Consider the following 19,825-nt stretch of genomic DNA (forward strand, 5'->3'; position numbering starts at 1 on the left):
TGCCAACAGTTATCCGGTAAGGGGAAGTAAATGAGAGATTCAAGATCAACTGGTAATGGTATAGTAACAGATATGCATGGGCAAGTCCATGGAAATTGGTGAATTTGTGTTCCACAGGTTGCCAAGAGTAAAGAAATAACCAAAACAATTTAATAACCAAAACAATTTAATAACCAAAACAATCTAATAACCAAAACAATTTACAACAATAGTAATTATAATATCATAATCCATCATTTTGCATCGAATTCAAGCTGCCAACTATAGAAGCAAATATCACAAAAAATAGAATCTTTGATGAAGTTGGTAACATGTGGGATAATATACCCTGGCAAAATTAGCGGAGAAAGGCTTTGGTTACAAAGATTTTTGTTAGTACCGTAGTCATGCTGAAAGAGTTTGGTTCCATACACACTGCACACATCATGGACCAGATGTTTGGAACTCCTTACCAAATTGAATAAGGCATTGTTCATCTCTCTATTCTTTTAAAGCATCTCTTAAAAAAACTCTTATATCGAAGTACATGTATCTACATGTACATAACTGCATGATTTCAACATGCAGTAGGCAATTATCATTGATATCTCAAATTTTGGTCACTGTATAAGTATTGCAACTCATGTTTGCATATTTTGTATTCTTTGTTTCCTTTATTGAAAAGGCTAACAACTGATCGCAATGATAAACAAATGCAATGTAATCAAGGGCCGAGGTCTCCCTTCATTTTGAAAAACGACATAAAATAAAAAAATTGCTGAACATAGCTGAAGACTAGACGGTTGGCCCAATCGGTAAAAGTAGGCTCAATTTATCTGCAAAACCAAGGAAATTTTCATCAACAAAACTTGTGAGTTCCAATCGTTAACTATTTAGGGTCTATCATCATTTATTCATTAAATTGATTATCATATCATTTGAAAGTATCATAGTTCATACAGCAGGTTTTTCAAAATATCGTGAGAATGATCGACACTATGAACATGACTGACAAAGAAAGCGGACAAAATATACAGTTCCTCAGGTATACAAAGGAACATCCCTTCACTGCTATTATGTAAAAATGTGTAGAACAGGTGTCACATGCATATTCACCTTTTTACATAATAGCAGTGAAGGGATGTTCCTTTGTCTACCTGAGGAACTGTATATTTTGTCCGCTTTCTTTGTCTGTCATGTTCATAGTGCGATGCATGTACTGCTGTATGTGATGTGTTGCCCGTCAGTCAGGATAGTGATTAGTGTGTGCAGGAACCTCAATCCTCACGTTCCGTAGGCCAGTGCAGCGTATACAAAAGGTCTACACACCACTTACCAGCTGCAGCTTTGCAGCCGGTTATGCTCAGGTTTAAATGCTTCCTTCGAGAGAATACATACTTAAAACCAATGGTAAATACATCTCTATGCAATAACAGCGCACTTATAGTGAAAATCATTCTAAAATTGCTTACATTTTATACGTTATCTGAGCTCGAATTTGATCCGATGACCGCCTCCCAGATTTCCCGGAAGTAAATAAAGAGGGGGTGCATATTTAGATTAGGGTCAAGTCTTATTGTTTTTCCTTGAACATTACAATGCAAAATCTGTATTATGATTCCACGTCTCAAGATTGGTCATCCTAAGAAAAATATCAATATTTAATATCTATTCGATGTATTTAAATACTGTATTTTTGGGATCTGTTAGAGCAGTGACAAACCTTGAATTATTTTTTTTTAAATCCTTTAATAAGACTAGGTTAAAATAACAGTAATGACAATCATACTAATAATAATATAATCATTATAAAAACACTTTTTCTTATTTTGTGATAACAATTATTTTGTAAGGCGCATCGCCAGCTCATGATTTCATAAATTTAGACCATGTGCGATGCTGGGAGGGGCGGATCCATAATCATAAAAAGGGAGAACACTAACACTGCCCACAATATTTACATTCAAAATGTATAGCCTTTCCCACCCAATCCATGGGGTTGTTGTTTGTTTGTTTTGTTAGATCTCACCTTTTTGTGTGTGTACTCAGCGGCTGTTGGTGATGCCATATTCTGGATTTTTCCAAAATTGAATTTTAAAATCATACAGGTTAAAGCCGATAAAGCATTCTAAAGTTTATACAGTTATAAAGAAAAAGTTATTTCAACCATAAAAGGGTTAGCTCCCGCGTAGAGCATTTTGACAGTCGTTATGGCGAGAAACCAGGCGCGAGTCTACGAGGGGGGGGGGGGGGGGGGGCGACGGGCCCGCCCCGCCCGAACCCCCTCGACCCCCGACCCCCGACCCCCGACCCCCGACCCCCGACCCCCGACCCCCCAAAAAAAATTCTCAGGAATTGGGGAAAAAAAGTGCTCTTACCCCCCCCCCCCCCCCCCCCCCCTCCGCTTATTCACCGGCTGGCTGAGTCGCAGCTAAATATTTTCTCACGGATTGCCCCCCCCCCCTCCCCCTCTTGCCGCCGGGTGGATCCGCCCCTGCGAGAAACCTTCACTGAGCTTCACCAATATTATAAACAACATTGACACTTAATCACAAGGCTATCCGGCCAGCTCAAAGGGAGATTAAGTAACGGTAATGACAATAATCCGTATTGTTATACAAAATGTCTCTGAGCTCATTGGCGGTCATTTCTGTTTCATTCAAGCACGCGTGTGCACCATCTCCACTCTTCATCAAATTATTCAGGGAGTCGTAACCGTGACTCCATGAGGCTGGTAAAATCAATCACAATGACATTGGACTCCATGGAAGAACAGAGCCATTAGGTTAATGGCTCTGAAATGGACTATCCAACCGTTTTATCATTCTATCATTGTTATATAAGTCTTTGATTTTGTTATATTGTATTATTGTTTTTTTATGATGATTTTCGGAAATAAAACAAACAAACAATAAATCTTTCGTTCCCATTTTTTCTCTTGCAAGTTAGTGAAGAACTTGTCAGGGCTCGAACCCATGACCTTGGCATCTTCACTGTTAAGTGACAAAACCACTGGTGTCAAGTTTTTACTCAATCCGATCTATCAATGTCTACATAAATTAAAAACGATTCTGCCAGTCTAATTAAAGGAAGTATAAGTAAAATAAGTAAAAGTGTGGCTTATTATAGGCTTTTATGCATTTTCAAACATTATCAATGAGAAAAAAAATCAATAACACCGAACAAAAAGGGGGAGAAGTTTAATGCGCACCGAGCGAAAAACATGTAAAGATTTATTTTGCATCAGAAGGCAAACTTTATGTATCATTACACTGTAAAAAAGAATTTGTTCATTGGTATCTTTTACGTATTTTTTCCATGTAGAATTTACTTGAAAACATTAGTTTTGCCACTTACGCACTAAATTTAAGTCTTGGTAACTCAAACTTTCAATTTAGTAAAACATACGTGGAATATTTAGGTAAAATCAAATACATAAGAACTTTAAGTAATTTCAGCTTGTATTAATTTAGTAATTTTAACTCAAAATCAGAAATTATACGTATTACTCAAACAATTTATGTTGATTATTCTTATCTTTTTAAAGTAAGGGCCGATGCAGTGCGTAATAGAAATATTTACATAATTTATGAATATTCATTAAGACCAAATTAAACTCTTTTTTAAATAAAACAATTCTTTTTTGTGGTTGAATGAAAATTTAAGGACTTTAAAACATTTACTAATTCATTTAACATGGCTAAGCAAAGACAAGACAATTTTTAATTGTTACCCAGTTCAAAACAAATCAAAACTTGATATTTCAGGAAATTGTCAACCAATTTTTCTTTTAAGATGCTACGATCAAGTATATATAAAATTTGGAGCCCTGTGTGTATTGGGTTTTTACAGACGTGTATCAATCAGATATGATTATTTACGTCTGGGACCGACCTTTAAACGTCACCATCCGAAAGACGTGACTCAGTTTCGAACCTGCGTCCTCGGCTGAATCAGTTTGTAACTTCCACTTTATGGCTGGATTACAGGCGCACGCCACAACGCCCTTCAATATGTGTCGAATGGTGATTAGTGATTAATCTTAAATAGAAGTAGTGAATGATGAGTGGATGTTAATTGTTAGATTAGATGGGTACCGAATCGTGCAATATGTAATCCTATCATAGCTTTTTTTTAATTATCTAAAATGATTACAATACTTAAATTATTTACGTTAATGTAACTCGATTTAACTGAGTAAAAATTTATTCAGCAAAAAAAGTAAATTCTACTTAAGATGCCGTAGGTAATATTTACTTAATAAAAATAAGGCAATTCTTTTCCTCAATTTTATTGAGTTATTTCGACTATTATTTTTTTACAGTGTATATTCCCCCTCACCACCCAGCCTCCCTCCCCCTCCGAAAAATACATATCTTGCTATACGAGTCTAGATGACATAGTATAAAGTGTATTTTGAAGCTTTCAATATTTTTTTCTCTGAACTGTGACCGCGCGGGATTAAGCTATATATCATGGGAGATTAAAATAAGAGTCATGTGGCTTTAGTTTGTTTATATTGATTGAACCACAAAAAATGATTCCATGATGCACTTTCATCCGATTTAGCTATAATGTTTATAATTTTCCCTATTAATGATAATATTCATGATCAAATAATTATTCAAACCCTCTGGAAGCAGTAGCCCTTGGAGTATATAGTTTTTGTCAGGCATCAAGGTACGGTGAGTAATTTTATTATTTCAAAATTATACTTACATGTACTAGGCCTATTTAAAGGATTTTCAAATAAAGACGCTAAAATCTATAAAGGAATTGTAAGTTCTATAATTCTCGAAAATAGAAGTTGATGCACAGTTTAATTGTTGTTGTTCATGTTTTGGTTTTCCTCAAAAATGAGGGTTTTGGTGAGTCAAAATATACAACTTTATATAGAATTAAAATCTTGAATATGTTCTTCCATATTAGTTTGTTTATAAGTAACTATATTCAAAATAATTTTAAAATGTGCTTATAGTGTTACGCTAAGGTTACTCTGCAATAATGGTATATAAGGTACATTTTAATTTGTAAGTGTAAAAAATATGCACAAATTAAATGCATTCAAAATGATTATGTGTTTTTTTTTACTGAACATTGGATACCCTATATAGACGTAAGAGATGAAGAAGGGGCGACTGCATGGGGCTGCACCCCAAATCCCACGTGAAATTTGAAATTATCGATCATATACAATGAGGAGGTGTCTTTGAATTCAATAATGATCTGTGTATAATATTAATGTTGATGATGAACATTTTCTCGCTCGTCTATCTAGCGGGATCGTCTTGCAAAAACTGGAAGGTTGACATTGGGGACGAGATAAACAACCCCCATTGTACCGTGCCCCTTTATACGCATTATAATTATACACAAAAATAAATATTCGTTGACATTATCAATTTTGTATAAAGGGGAGCCACAAATTAACAATAACTTCTAGTGCATCTTCAGAGATGCAAAATTGCACACTATATCGAGTTCAGGTTGCTCATTAGGATAAGCCTCTAAAGAATGAGAATGATATTGCGGATATATTTACTCTTCTTCACTCTTCAGACACTCCAAACAATGATTAGATAAACTTCTCATTAAAAACTACGCAGACGACGAGGAAAACAATGTTCAGGTGGATGCATCAGATGCCCCCATTCTTTCTCTGGGATTTACCACAACCACCACTACCACTACCACTACCACCACCAACAACAACACCGTCACAACCATCAGCACCAGCCACTCCTCTTCTACAACCGCAACCACCACCACCACCACCGCTACCACCTCTTTCCTTCAAGATTGCCCCTGTTCCTGGATCCAATGAAAATGGAGGTGAGAGTATTTTTAAAATATATATTTTTTTAAAACTTTATTTTCAACATTGCCATTTTTGTTATCTATTTGTCAGGGGTGGGTACCGGTTGGGATTGGTAGGTATACGTTGCGGTGAATGGACACAGTTGCCGATCCGGGATCCGTAATTTACCCACTTCGTTTAAGTTCAGTGGAAAAAGCGTCATCATATTGATCGGTCAAATTTTCGAATTTCGGGACCAAAAAAATAAAAACAAAATATGTCCTCTTACCCCCCCCCCCCCCGCTTATTCAGCGGCTGGCTGAGTCGTTGCGAAATTTTTGGCCCGATTTCAAAATGTTGAAACCCCCCCCCCCCGCCCCCCCCCCCCCCCCTGAAAAAATCCTGCGTACGCCACTTGGCTGAGATGTGACCATCTGAATAAAAAGATTTCCTATAGGAGCTCAGTGTTATTTTGCTCTGGTTCGTAATGTTATGAACCAGAGCAAAATAGCACCGAGTTCGTATAGAAAATTTGGACATTATTTTCTGATGCTCTTTCGGAAAATGAAAAGAAAGATTTTTTGATGACGTCACACTTCACCACTCTATAATTGATGATGACAGTGGTGGTGGCGGCGAGGGTGATGATGATGATGAAAATGTTATCAAAGCTGTATAAGATTATTATTGTCCAAATTAAAAAGACAATTGTTATATCTAACAGGATTGGGATTCATCGCTACAGAACAAGAACCGGCCAGCGTCTTCCATCGGATAGAATTCATCATCTCCGTATCCGTGATCTCTGCCGTGCTCATCATCTTGATCGTCGTCGCCGTCATTCTCGCCATCGTGGCACGAAGACGGAAATATGAGGCTGAAAGGCGCGCGAAGAGACTGCAGATGAAGCGAGCTTCGTCCGTTCATCGTTCGTTCCATATGACCTGTCTACACAATGATATGTATAGGTTCAGACCGGATTCTCATGATGAAATAAAATCCAATGCAATTTGAATTTTTAATAAAAATTATGAATAGAAAAGGATGTTTATAATTTATTTCCACTTGTATACAGAATCGTCTTTCGTCCTAATGATACGAATTTCCTTCAGATAAGTTTCCTTCCCAGTTCTAGAACTCATTATTTTTCGACTGCTTTTTTCAACAATCGGTTTCAACAATAATAATTATAACAACATTTTTCGAAAGGCTTTCAGATTAATTGATAGTGCAAGGAATTGACAGTAATAATTATGTTTATCATTGTTGTATTAAATACCATTTCCCACAGTGGAATGGATATCTCATTGCACCTATATACGATATGAAATCAGAGTCCATTAAAGGGAACCCTCCCCTTCTTCCTTTTCTCTCAAAAAGAATTACTGTTTATCATAATCAGACTGGCAGTATTATAGCTATAAACCAGTCATGTATAGTTCCAATTATTTATCAAATTCCCATAACAACATTGGTGCATACAGTAATTTACATGTCAAAGTGTGTATGAGGATGAATAAATGTCATAGTACTTAATTGTTTCTCAGTATTTGTCATTGTAGTTGTAGATGCAAAATGATCTTCTTCATCAGTGAAGTAGCAAAAGTTTAAACTTGTTTCGCTAATCGAGCTATTTTATTTTCGCAAGATTTGTTTAAAGAAGTAAAAAGAAGAAGTGTATTATGAAACCATATTACCCATACATTCCCCATCCCCAATAAAATATAGCATTTTCTGTATGATATGATTTTGATTTTAATTTTGTTTTTATTTTTTTTTATTTTTTAAAGGTGTATTTACTCCCAACATGGGGGAGAGTGCACAAGGGCCGGGGGTCGATGTCTCTTGTCAAAATTATCTAACTACCCTGTTACTAAATCTTGTAAGCGAGCGAAACAAGGAAGACAACAGACTTTGAGTTGACGGATTTTAGCATTACTGACTATAGCTGCCCGAATGAGGAGAGGGTTGCCCGGATCATGTGGTTCTAAATATTTGACTGCCGGGTATCGATGCCCATCGGGCCACTTAGACAGAGATGGGCCTAGAGAGAGAGAGAGAGAGAGGGGGGGGGGAAGGAGAGATAGAGAGAGAGAGCGAGAGAGAGAGAGGGGGAGGGGGAGGGGGGGAGGGGCGGGATAGCACTGCCAGGATCTTTTCAGTTCATGCGTTCAAAGAAAATGCTATTCAGATTTTATGGGATATTTTTTGTTTGTTCTATAGTGCTTGCTGCTTATTAGGCCTTCCCAATATATACAATCCACGTGCGATCGAGCAACAAAAAAACAACAACAATAGAGCGAAAAGGGTTGAGTTTGTTAAAATGCCTGGAGCGGACAAGTAAAATACAAGCCAACCAACCAACTTTAATTTTGTTTTCATATTTGCAATGGTTAATAATAAATAAATAATAGTGATTTAAAGCAAGTAATATTTAGGGGTATAAGACAATGTTTTATGTTTTAATGTATTTATGGATATATAGAACTCTTTCAGGGATTCAATTAGCCTTTGCGGCGGGGTGAGCGCATTCAGTATATTTCACATCTTACCAAGATATCAAGGTATACTATCTTATCAAGTGTTCATTACAAAAATTATTTTAAACATAATATTAAAGAGTGTCACTTTTTTTGCTCGCAAAACTAATTATGAACATAATTACGATGCTCGAACATGCATGGCCAATTACTTGACGAGTGACAGTTAATATTCTTTGATGAATTTAGGATCGGGGTGACGCGAAACTTTTTATTTCTGAAAAGGGTGCCGTGACCGAAGAAAGGTTGAAAATCAATGGCCTGCAACCCCCCCCCCCCCCCCCCTTGGTCTTGCGGTGTTTCTATACCATCGAATCGCATGCATGAGTGCAGCGCATCTGTTGTCCCTATATTTCGGCGCCGCATGATTACGTCATACCGATATGACACAGCAGTACTACTATCTCTCTTTATAAAATGGCTCTAGTATTTTAAGTATCGTGATTGGTCAATACGCGTCACATGACATTGAAAAAATTTTGATGCAAGCACGATTTTGCAGAAATGAGTGCAGAAAAAGCGCAGTAAAAAGTTATATTGCACGGTGCGTACGCGTGACCATGGAGATCCAGTGCGCGCGCGTACGTGTAGTACGCGCTCCCTCGAGTGCATTGCAATTATTGTAGGCTACGCGTAGCTAATATTGTACGCTCCACCATGATCCCCAGCGCAACGTACGCGTAGCTAGCTCTAGCTAGCTAGCTAGAGCGGCCAGCGGGGTATTATTAAAAAGCAAATTTTTATTTTACTTTTGCCTTGGATTTAGGCCTGTTTTGACTTTTGGATTTTATAATGAAGCGAGGAATTTCAGCTGTCTGATGTAGACTCGTCTCTAGACCCACTGTATGGATTTTATTTTTAATCAAGGCAATGAATCCCATTGACTTTTTGGTAAGCCTGCAATTAGGTCTTAGTCTAATTAGAAGTAGAACCAACATAACTCTAGATCTAGATCTAAGTTAGATCGAACTCTCGTAGACTCTAACTTATTAGATCTAAAGTTTCGTTTTTGCTATTTGTGTCGCTATTTTATAAAACAAATAACGCACTTGACCCTGTTGTGCAAAACGTAAATGCAGTAAACGCTCGGTTTCTTCAGATGGTTCGCACTGTCAACTCGCCGCAAGCGGCTCGTTAACAGAGCGGCACCAATCTAAAGAAACCTCGCGCGTACTGCATTCACCGCTATTGCACTCTGGGACGTGCGTTATTTGTATACTATACAGTCAGCGCGACGCCCATCTCTAGGCTACGAGTACGACGAGGTAACAAGCCGTTTGGAATGGTAAGTAAACTACCGTTTTAAGCCATGTCAATAAATGGTGTAGATTACAGTGTCTACATTAATGCTAAGTGTAAATGTAGGTAATTCTGAAATGTGAAATCATTTAGTCTAAATCAAAGAATTTATCGTGCACTCGCACTCGCTTTGCGCACTTGCTTTCTTCCGATTCCATGCAATGCCAATGCAATATTGATCATGCCAGCGCCCATTGGACTTGCCACTTGGTGATTTATGTCTAACTTAATTGGCATGTTTTATTTATTAACTTAGACCAATACCTTACAGTCTCTGATATCAATGGTTGTTTTACTGAGTTTGAGACTATATACATGTACGTCTGGATCCACGATTACATTTCCGTATGTAGATCTAGACCCGGAATGGCAGAAATATCACCATGGATTTGCACAATTTTCAGATCCACCAGGGAGGTGAGACTTTAAATGGAGATTCCGTCTCGAAAGAATTTCCCGAGGGAAAGATATTCAAGATTAACTTGGCTTAACAACAAGTAATGTAACCCTCTTCAGCCATCAAATCCATCAACAGCCGCCCTTATCAGACCACAGATGCCCTCTGGCGATCCAAATGTTACGAAGTGTTACGCAACGCGGCCTGCTTCCCTAAGCTCTCCAAACACTTGGTCGTAAAAAAAAGGCTTTGAAGCCATGCGAGTCACCGAGAAAATGACGTCATACTCATTGAAGATGTATATAGCTATAACAGACAAAAATACAAAATCGACAACTTATGGCACAAGGCAACCTGCTATTGGTTATCAAATGCTTTCGCTGTGCTCGGATAACTCTTCTGAAGACGTAGCCATCTGAACCAGCGAAATCGACCAAGGAAATCGTGAGTTAGAGTGAATGCAAGTTTCTCATCATCATCACGTTCTCTTCTAATTATTGACATTTTCCGAAAGTTTCCGAAATTTTTACATAGCTAGGAAGGTAGTCCATAAGTTTATCTCTTAAAATAACTAAATGAAACTGTGTTGTATAATTGCGCATTTGGTTTAATGAGGGTTAGAAGTTGTCAATTCATCACCACTTTTCACCCCGAGTACGGGCCGGCGACGCGAAAGCCGCCGTGCTCGCTGGGCTGTACATGCTGGATGTTGTTGGTGGAAACACACATAGCTGCATTACTACCCTGGCCGTGTATTGAAAGTTGTGCTATTGATTCTCAACATTTCAAACACCACTGTACAAAACTCAACTGATTTCATTCAAAGGCAGTACTATAGTGACGATTGATGACACCTAAAGAGCATTAAAATACAATTTGTTCAACTTTCTGATGTTAGAAAGAATAATTTAAAAATTAAAATTGTGAGTCTACTGTCAAACTTTCCGATCAACCGCATCGGGATGATTATGTGCATTTGTACTGTATGTTGTGAGTGTATTGACTATTCATGTATTCAAATGCTGCCTATTTACATGGAGCGGCCTACGCATTCACAATGAAACCATTTAACCGTACATTCTGGTTCGCTGCAACGAATAAGATTTTCCGTTGATGGAATTTCACACGTGCATAACTTGTATTGGTCTCCAACTTCCCATACACCAGGCTCAAGAATCAAATCTTCCACAAAATCAGTCAGAAAGTCTAAATCGTCGCCTACCAAATACTCTTCCCTACTGTACGCCGCCATTTTTGTCGATAGCAGCCGATGTGTATTTCCAACAATGCATTTCGCGAGCCCTATGTCACTCAGTTTCGGGAGTGAGATTTACGAGCTGTGCGGTCTGGGTGGGGGATTAACGGGATTATGATAGGGGGAAAAAAGACTCTCGGTCATGGGTGTCGATCCGTAACTGATACCTATTCATCAGGGGGGGATGATCTATTCATTCATCCCCCCCTGATGAATAGGTATTACGTAAGTATCGACACCCATGCTCTCGGTGCAACGGACTGCTTCAAAGGGCCCTCTTAGATGCGGAATCCATTTAACTCACATGCCCTGGATCCACCTTTGAATTATGTTGGACAAAACTGCCAAAAGTGGGCTGCACATGCATGCGGTGTGACTCAGCATTTTTTGATGTAGTGTGTAGAACTTAGATCTCTGTCTTGCGGTCTTCAGTGAATTGTCTCCTATAAGATATAAAGTAGAATTGTTAAAGCTAAAGACCAGTTATGGTCATGCGATTGCATTGTGAAAGAAACGTTGTGGAATGGATCAGAAAAGGTTGATCATCTAGCATATAAGTATTGGTGTGTACTGCAAGGTTCTGGAATCATCAAAATGATAAGAAACTTGGCCCAGTCTTCGTAAAGTTACAAGCACTGTACACAGAAAGATGTATGTGGAACTATACGCACACGTGCGCGACACATGCGTTTATCTCTCACAGACCATCGGATAAACTAATGTACCAAATATATCGATTAGTAGGCGGTTTCCCGGAAAAAAAAATTATCACCATGTAACTATTAGTCAAAACATTCTTTCACATGATTGGTAATAAGAGCTTCCATTTCATTTTTTGAAATTGGGGCGTTTCCAATACTGGTCTTTACCTTTAATGTGAGTCCACAAGCTGCTTTGATGTTTTGAAGCGGTATAATGTTTGTGAATATGTATTTGACAGTTAATTTATACAAAATTGTATGATTGTATACTGCTCTCTGTTTAATATTTTCAGACATTAACTTTTGCTAGCTAGCATTATATCATCGTAGACAGAACAGACATGATTGAATGGAGAATGGTGTCATCAGTCTTCTTGCTACCAATACTCTTAGTTTTGCTAGGTGCAACCCTAAGTCAAGGTAGGTTAATATTTTTATTCTCTAATAATATTTTTTTAGTAATCTTCAAAGGGCTATCATCAGCCTATCAGTTCTCGAAGATGAATAAAGAATAAAGTGAGGCTTAGTGTGGGATAAGAGCATTCAGGAGTAGTCCCTAGAATGGCAGTAAGTTCTCGGGACACTTTAGCATGCACTTCATTAGCTGGACGGCTTTTTAGAAAATGTCAAACTTCATGATCTGCTTGCCAGGGCCCGTATTCAATAAACTAAATTCTTAAGCATGAATGAAATCTCCTTACTTTTTCTTATATTTTGGCTAAGAAAAAAGTCTTACCAAAAATGTGTATCCTATAAAAGCATTGGGGGCTAAGAATTTTGCCTTAAGGGTAAGTAGAATTTTTAGATTTAATCTAAGAAAAGGGGCTTAAAAAATAATAACACAATCATGATATCTAAGATAAGTAAGAAATCTACCATACATTTGTGCTTTTAAAATATTTTTTATCATTATTATTGTTGTTGTTTCTACTTCAAACCCATGGTAGCTTTCTATAAAGAGATAAAATCCTTTAATGAATTGTCATTCTGCTCTTGTTCAAGGTGACTTACGGTTGCAAAATAGTGATTCTTATTCCGGGAGACTGGAGGTCTTGTACAATGGAGAATGGGGAACTGTCTGTGATCTCGACTTTGGAGATGAGGAGGCAAGGGTGAGTTATTTTTATTTCTAAATAAAGATCAAATAGTGTTATTCATTTAAAATTAAAGTAATACATTGTACCTGTTCAATGTTAGTTCTTTATGTATATTTTATTGTTTTTAATATCTTATATTGTTTTTTTAATAAAAGTTACAACATTTTACCTGTTAAATTCTAGTTCTTTATGTATATAATCAAATAATAACGCTCTCAAAGTGATACCTCTGTGCAACTGGACTTTAAGGGATATGTGTACATAATAATCATTAATTCCGAGGCACACTATTTAATTATTACCCCGGCTTTAGCCTAGCTGCCATTACAGCGCTCTAGCATTTCAAGGAATTAATTCCTGCCAGGTACCCATTAACCTCACCTGGGTCGAGTGTGGCAAATGTAAATTAATGCCTTGCAAAAGGACATTACCATATCGGGGATCGAATGTCCTTTGAATTTCAAGTCAACTGCTTAAACCACTTGACTACGACACTTCTACATAAGATATCTTGTTTGGTTTTGAAAAAATATGGATCATGGATTAAAAATACAAATATTTGTTATCCTTAGGTTGCCTGCCGAGAGCTTGGCCTAGACACGACTGAATATCAGACCTTTGATGCTTCCAAATTTGGTGAAGGTAACGGGACAATCTGGTTGGCTGAAGTCAACTGCAATGGATGGGAGTCAACCTTAGACAGCTGTGCCCACAACAGCTATGGTGTACATAGTTGCTCCCACTCTATGGATGTGGGTCTAACCTGTGGCGAATATGTAGAACCAGGTAAGTAGGTTGGAAGTTGCACTAGTTGCATTGCCCAATGACTCTCTATCTATCTATCTATCTAAGTATCTTCTCCCGGTTCGGAGGTTGATTGCAACATCTCTCCATTCACTCTATCTTCTGGAATTCTGGTGCACTCTTGCAGTTTTAGCCCACTCCAGTTCTCTTCCCAGTTGATTCTGGGCCTCCCTCTCGGTCTAGTTCCTTCCACTCTTCCCTCCAATACATCCTTTAAGAGGCTTTGGTGCCTTATAACCAATGACTTGGACCTAACATTTGCTCCTGCAATGAGTGATCCCAGCTTTATATCGTTGAAGGTATAGGGTTAGGGTTGTGCGCGGGTGTTGGCTAGTTTTAGGGATGTGGTTAGGGATAGATTAGGTATAGTGTTTGGGTCCGAGGTTGAAGTTATAGCAATTAGGTTAGTGTACGAAATAGACTTGGAGCAATTGTGGCTGGAGCAAGCGTCATACAATCACATTGCCCATGAGTAGACACCTGTCTTTTCAAGTACCATATTGTGAAATTGGAAAGTCTGAAGGAATCTGGTCATATTTTGTCCACTCAGTTATTGTGTTCCAAGTTTCAGAGAATAGCAAAGATTAACAAATTATGAAAGTTCTAGAAGGGCTATCAAGTATCAATGATATATAAACCATTATTAAAAGTATAAGGACTGAAAGCTTTGGTTTAGTTGGTAAAGTATGCTAACATATTTTTTAATTATTTTTTTCTTCAGAATTAAAACAAGAACACAATTAATGGTTAATTTCTTGAAATTCTTCAGATAAAAGAGTCTTTGAACAACTTTATGATAAACTGGTCTGAAAAACTTGTTTTGCATCAGAAGTTTGAATTTATATATTTGTTCTTTAAAACCTTGCTTGTATTGAAGGTGAACTGCGCTTGGAGAATGGTGACGACAGGTCTGGAAGACTAGAAATCTTTTATAATGGGCAATGGGGAACTGTTTGCAATGACAACTTTGGGGAAGATGAGGCAAGGGTGAGTAATGTGTATATCCAAAATGGAGTCTAATACTTTCCTGGACCTAAACTTTGAAATAGCCTTCCACAAACTATCAGGAGTGTTGATTATCTGTCAATGTTTCAAGTTTCAAGTTTCAAGTTTTATTTCAATTCAAATCCATAAAAACATATAAGATGCAGATTATATACAATATAGAAAACACAGAACACACACAAAATGGAAACATGTCTACAAATATACCGGAATTATACAAAGTTAATCAGCAATAGAAATGAATTGGGGAAACTGCAAATAAAACCACAAGGTTCTGTCGAGGCAGTCCCTGTTATTAAAAGATACATACAAGTTCCAACAATTGGCTATAAAAAATATAACAATAACGAAACTGTACAAAACATAGGAGACGTATTAACATGCAAATATTATTATAGATGTTAACTCTCTATCTGCTTTATTGAAAGAGATGCTGAGAAATGTAGCAAGAATTAATAGATACATTTACAAATACATTTGTAGATGTTCGATTGGCCACTTGATCAAATTAAATAAAGTAAATAAAGTAAAACACAGGAATCTTCAGAGGAAAAGATAACAGGTGCACAGACATGAACATGCAAGGGTATGATAGTAAATATGTCATTCTAAATGTATAAACCCATTGCCATAACAGATAGAATTGAGAGGATTCAGGTGTCAAGGGGTTACCGTTAGATTTACTCTTTATAATTGATTTTTAATTTTTTTTATTTATTTGTTCATTTCATATAACAATTGTTTGCACAATAAAAAATATAGTTGACAAAGTAAGATCAAAATTATGAAATGAAACAGGAACCTACTAGAAAGCATAACTTGTTTTTGTAGGTTCCCAAGAATACATATAACATGAACATTATTATCATAAATCATTTAAAAGTGTCTTAATAATCACAGTAAAATAGATATAACACAATAACATATTTTCGTTACGCATTTAAAAGTTTTTTAAATAATAAAAAAATAAATAAACAAAGAAAAGAATGACAAAACGGGACACAAAGGACAGGAAAATTACATAAAAAGATAAGACAAGACATGACAAACAAGGACAAGGACAGGACAGGACAGGACAAGATAAACAAGACAGGATGGGAGTAAACCAAATAATTTCCACAAGAGGATTAGATATAAATCTAATATAGGAAGATTCCCTATCACATGATGAATTTGAGTGGAGTGAAAACATATTTACTATAAATTACTTTCTAGGTTGCTTGTCAGCAGCTAAACCTGGACTCCTCATCTATCGAGCAATTTGGTAGCTCCAAATATGGTGAAGGTACTGGGATGATCTGGTTGGATGAAGTGAATTGCAATGGAATCGAGTCGACCTTGGATAGCTGTGCACACGATCCCTATGGCTATCATGATTGTTCTCACTCCGAGGATGTCGGTATCTCATGCGGGACAGGTATGTCTAGAGTCAGAGTTTGGAGGAGATTGTTGTTATCTTTCATTTCATGCGCTACAGATAAATTTTGATAGCAAATATAGATTTTGTGGTTCTGTGCTTTTTGTGCAGAAATGATAAGATTTTCCTTCTCATCATTATATTCTAACAATAATTCAAGCCACGATCTTAAGAATATTCAGGCGGAGGCATATTGGAAATGCACTCTCATATGTCTTGTTTCCTCCTTCTTCTTTTTTTTTTTCACTCTATTTTAATTTTTGTTATTTTCAAAACACCCTGCTCCATCTATCCCAGTAGGTGTTACTTTTTCCCCCTCAAAATTGAGAGGTAATTGTCTATGTAGTCTAGGATGTTGATGTCAAAGATCATTTGTTTACTGCTTTATTGATAACTGTATGTAAATTTAAAGGTAATACAAAGTTTTGGTATGGGGTCATGAATTCGGTTCAAGTGAACATATTGGAAGCATATGCGATCCTACAATATTCAGTGATCGTTGTCGAGGTTGAAATCGAGTCTAAAGTTATGAAATTGTAAATAATAAACTCTTTATGTTGTATAGCTCCCTCTCAAGGTCAAGATATCAATTAAGCTATAAAACAATGTTTCTTGACTAAAATCGACCGATCAGCTATTCCCGTTTGGAAATTATATATCACAACTACATATTCTGAGATTTTCATTATCGCAGCTACAGTTGTACGGCTGTAGGCGCTATTTGAAATTCATCAAAAATTTACCTTGAGCACCGGTAAATTTGTTTATTTAATTTTTCTCGAAAGCAGAAGTGTTATAGGGGCTAAATTTTCTAGTGCTTATAATACATCCACAGGGGCATCCACATATATCGAAATTGTAAAGAATCACTTTTCATAATTTCCTGAATCTTTGTATTACCTTTAACCTTATCTGTGATATTTGTATATATTTATATGCTTTCTAGAAGGAAACTCTGAGTCTGGCAATCCGTTCTTGGGTGGTATTGGACGATGGATGGGCAGTATCGTGTTCGTCTGTGTTGCAAGTGTAGTTTGTGGTGCCTCCATGTACAGACGGAGACAACTTTACTTGATGCGTCAACAACAGGGTAATAATGGCACCAACATGGTCCATGTCCCCCCACCCAGCAACAACCCAGGAGCCACGCCTTTTCCTACGCAACCACCACCACAGCAATCGGGTGAACCCCGACCATATCCAGTCCAGACGTATTCACCCGCTTACCCGCCCGCATCAACGGGAGGTGCTCCACCGGCAAACCCATACCCTGTGCAGGCTTACCCACCTCCTGGGCAGTATCCGACCCAGCTTCCTCCCGTTGAAGGATCCGGACCCTACCCTCCACAGGGAGACGCTGCACCATACCCAACCCCACAACCTGAGGAGACACCCCCAGCGTACCAGCTGCAGGGCAGTAACATGCCTGAAGGAGACCTTCCCCCTCCACCAAGCTACAATGATATCGTCAAGCAGTAGCATTCAGATTGTTCTCATTGTCTCTCGTGAAGCCATGTAAACTCTTTCTCGTGAGTTTTTGTATCTTATTTTCTTCAGGGACAGAAATATCATTCCTCTATGGAGATGAACCAAAGATCATTCTTGATATAGGATATAGAACAGTTTGTAGTTAGCTTTAGTACAAAGGACACCCAAACGTCCACCGACCTTTCACATATGGAGACGTCCCACTTTATGCATTGTAGAATAATCACTGCCAAAGTGACGGAGGTGCTTCATGAATACCTTTCATTTGCCTTCTTGAGAAGAAATACTTCCACCTGTGTATCAGAGAATTTACCATCGGTGATTATATGAATAGTGATTACATAACTTTCATGAGCGCCTATCCAGTATTCGTCTCGATGGGTTTTACAATTTTGGTACAAATGACCTTTATCTGCCCATATATAGATGGTATTCTACGCACTGGTTTATTGTGTGATGAAAGCCAGAAGAGGTTAACCCTCTGTTATATGATATTGGTTGATCCCCTCTAGCTGTGCCTGTTGACCAAAGCCTACCTGTATTCACACATTGAGGCTGAATAACTCATTCATTACATTTTATTTTATAAAACAAATGTACTTTTACAGTATTATACAAAGTAAATTTTATATCGTGTAATTGTTATGTCACTATAGCAAATCAACAAATTGCTCATTACCGTCCTTGGTCAATTCTTATTCATAAAATTCCTTGAGATAGGATGTTAAATTATGTCAAGAATACTATTCAGAGTTGGGAATTAATGAGACATAAAAATAGACAACAGAAGCATTGAATTGACAGAGATAAAGTTATTAAGATATGTATATTATGGAGAGAGGGGTGCAAGCTGTAAAAGAGGAAGCATTTGCCTAAAACTTTGAGTAATTGATTTGTGCCAAGTTGTGTGTTCGAGATAAATAATGCCTTTCTATTTCATATTTTACCACCATTTCACAGTACTTCATAATCAATCTTATGAATGCCATTTGCTTTAATCACGTTGTGTGATGAATGATCATCATTTATTATTAATCAAAACTTACCAACCAAAAATGTTAACAGTCATGAAGAATATTGTTGATTTTGTTGTCAGTATAGGCACTGCTTGTCTTTGTAGAAGAATTTGAAGTCAAGTTGTGTACTTTGGCTTTCAAGCAAATGTAGTTCTAGAAACTTGGGTCAATTAATTTCTGAACCCCTTTGAAATACTTCTTCTGCCATGGTAAAAAAATGAATGCCTGACATGTGACATATGACGATAGTCAAGAAAACTATGATTTAAATTTGGTTAGGGGAAAATATCAGAGTAGAATAAAAATTGTATTATCAACCACATGATAACAACAAACCCAAAGCTATACAATTTGCCAATGTATGTAGTTGTGTATTAAGCTTACTACTTTACTTCATGATATTCTCAATGGCATTCTAGGTATAATATTTCTGCAGTCACCCTTTTTCAGTATGAAGAGTATGACACATGTTCAGGTACTTTCCAATCATTACATATTTATGCAAGTTTTGCTTGTAGTAAACTTCAGGGCAGTCTCAATTTTATCATGGAAGATTGCGCTTAATATGTGCTCGGACATATCCAAAGAGCAGTGAGTATTTAACTGCTTTGATTTCTCATTTTAGGGCTATTCCAAGTTATTTTAGTATCAGAAATCGTGCCTTATAGGCTTTCTACTTTAAAACATTAAGTTAGATCATTTTCCTTTTATTGGGGGAAGAGGTATGTGCAACAAGTTGTGATGACGTACTATTTGATATGGTCTATTTATATATATAGATGGATGTTTGAAAGTACTTAAACAATTTATTTTTAGTACCATACATGTATATTTGCTGAAGAGTTCTTATTTGTATATATCGGACTAAAGTATATTTATCAAATTACAAGTTTTTCACTTAAACTTCATGAGGCTAATATGTTTGAACAGAATTGTTATATTGCACTTGGAATACAGGTGTATATAACAAATTATCATGCTCTCTGATTTGAAAGAGGGATAAAAAAAAACTCAAAAAGAATTCAGTAAC

General features: G+C 37.1%; 2 protein-coding genes across 2 annotated transcripts in view; both read left to right on the plus strand.

The window, feature by feature from the left end:
* Positions 1 to 4,315: 4,315 nt before the first annotated feature.
* LOC105447101 (proline-rich receptor-like protein kinase PERK2) lies at positions 4,316 to 7,532 on the plus strand. The gene is made up of 2 exons (XM_011684758.2): positions 4,316 to 5,811; positions 6,501 to 7,532. The coding sequence occupies exons 1-2, from the start codon at positions 5,601 to 5,603 to the stop codon at positions 6,788 to 6,790; spliced, it is 501 nt and encodes a 166-aa protein (XP_011683060.1). The 5' UTR covers positions 4,316 to 5,600; the 3' UTR covers positions 6,791 to 7,532.
* Positions 7,533 to 9,533: 2,001 nt separating this feature from the next.
* The window catches only part of LOC575602 (scavenger receptor cysteine-rich type 1 protein M130), an 11,275-nt gene continuing 983 nt past the window's right edge, over positions 9,534 to 19,825 (plus strand). Inside the window, exons 1-7 of the mRNA XM_775992.5 lie at positions 9,534 to 9,601; positions 12,262 to 12,388; positions 12,971 to 13,080; positions 13,638 to 13,851; positions 14,747 to 14,856; positions 16,090 to 16,291; positions 17,238 to 19,825. The exon at positions 17,238 to 19,825 is cut by the window's right edge and continues 983 nt beyond it. Of these exons, the coding sequence (XP_781085.4) occupies positions 12,310 to 12,388; positions 12,971 to 13,080; positions 13,638 to 13,851; positions 14,747 to 14,856; positions 16,090 to 16,291; positions 17,238 to 17,770 (1,248 nt within the window). The 5' untranslated portion in view covers positions 9,534 to 9,601; positions 12,262 to 12,309 and the 3' untranslated portion in view covers positions 17,771 to 19,825. The remainder of the gene's footprint in view (positions 9,602 to 12,261; positions 12,389 to 12,970; positions 13,081 to 13,637; positions 13,852 to 14,746; positions 14,857 to 16,089; positions 16,292 to 17,237) is intronic.

The sequence above is a fragment of the Strongylocentrotus purpuratus genome, unplaced genomic scaffold, assembly GCF_000002235.5.
Source record: "Strongylocentrotus purpuratus isolate Spur 01 unplaced genomic scaffold, Spur_5.0 spur5_scaffold_8, whole genome shotgun sequence".
Taxonomy (NCBI): domain Eukaryota; kingdom Metazoa; phylum Echinodermata; class Echinoidea; order Camarodonta; family Strongylocentrotidae; genus Strongylocentrotus; species Strongylocentrotus purpuratus.

Coding starts and splice junctions, on each gene's coding strand:
- LOC105447101 (XM_011684758.2), top strand. CDS start 5,601: ATGTTCAGGTGGATGCATCAGATGCCCCCATTCTTTCTCTGGGATTTA. Junction 5,812..6,500: donor TGGATCCAATGAAAATGGAG/GTGAGAGTATTT, acceptor TATATCTAACAG/GATTGGGATTCATCGCTACA.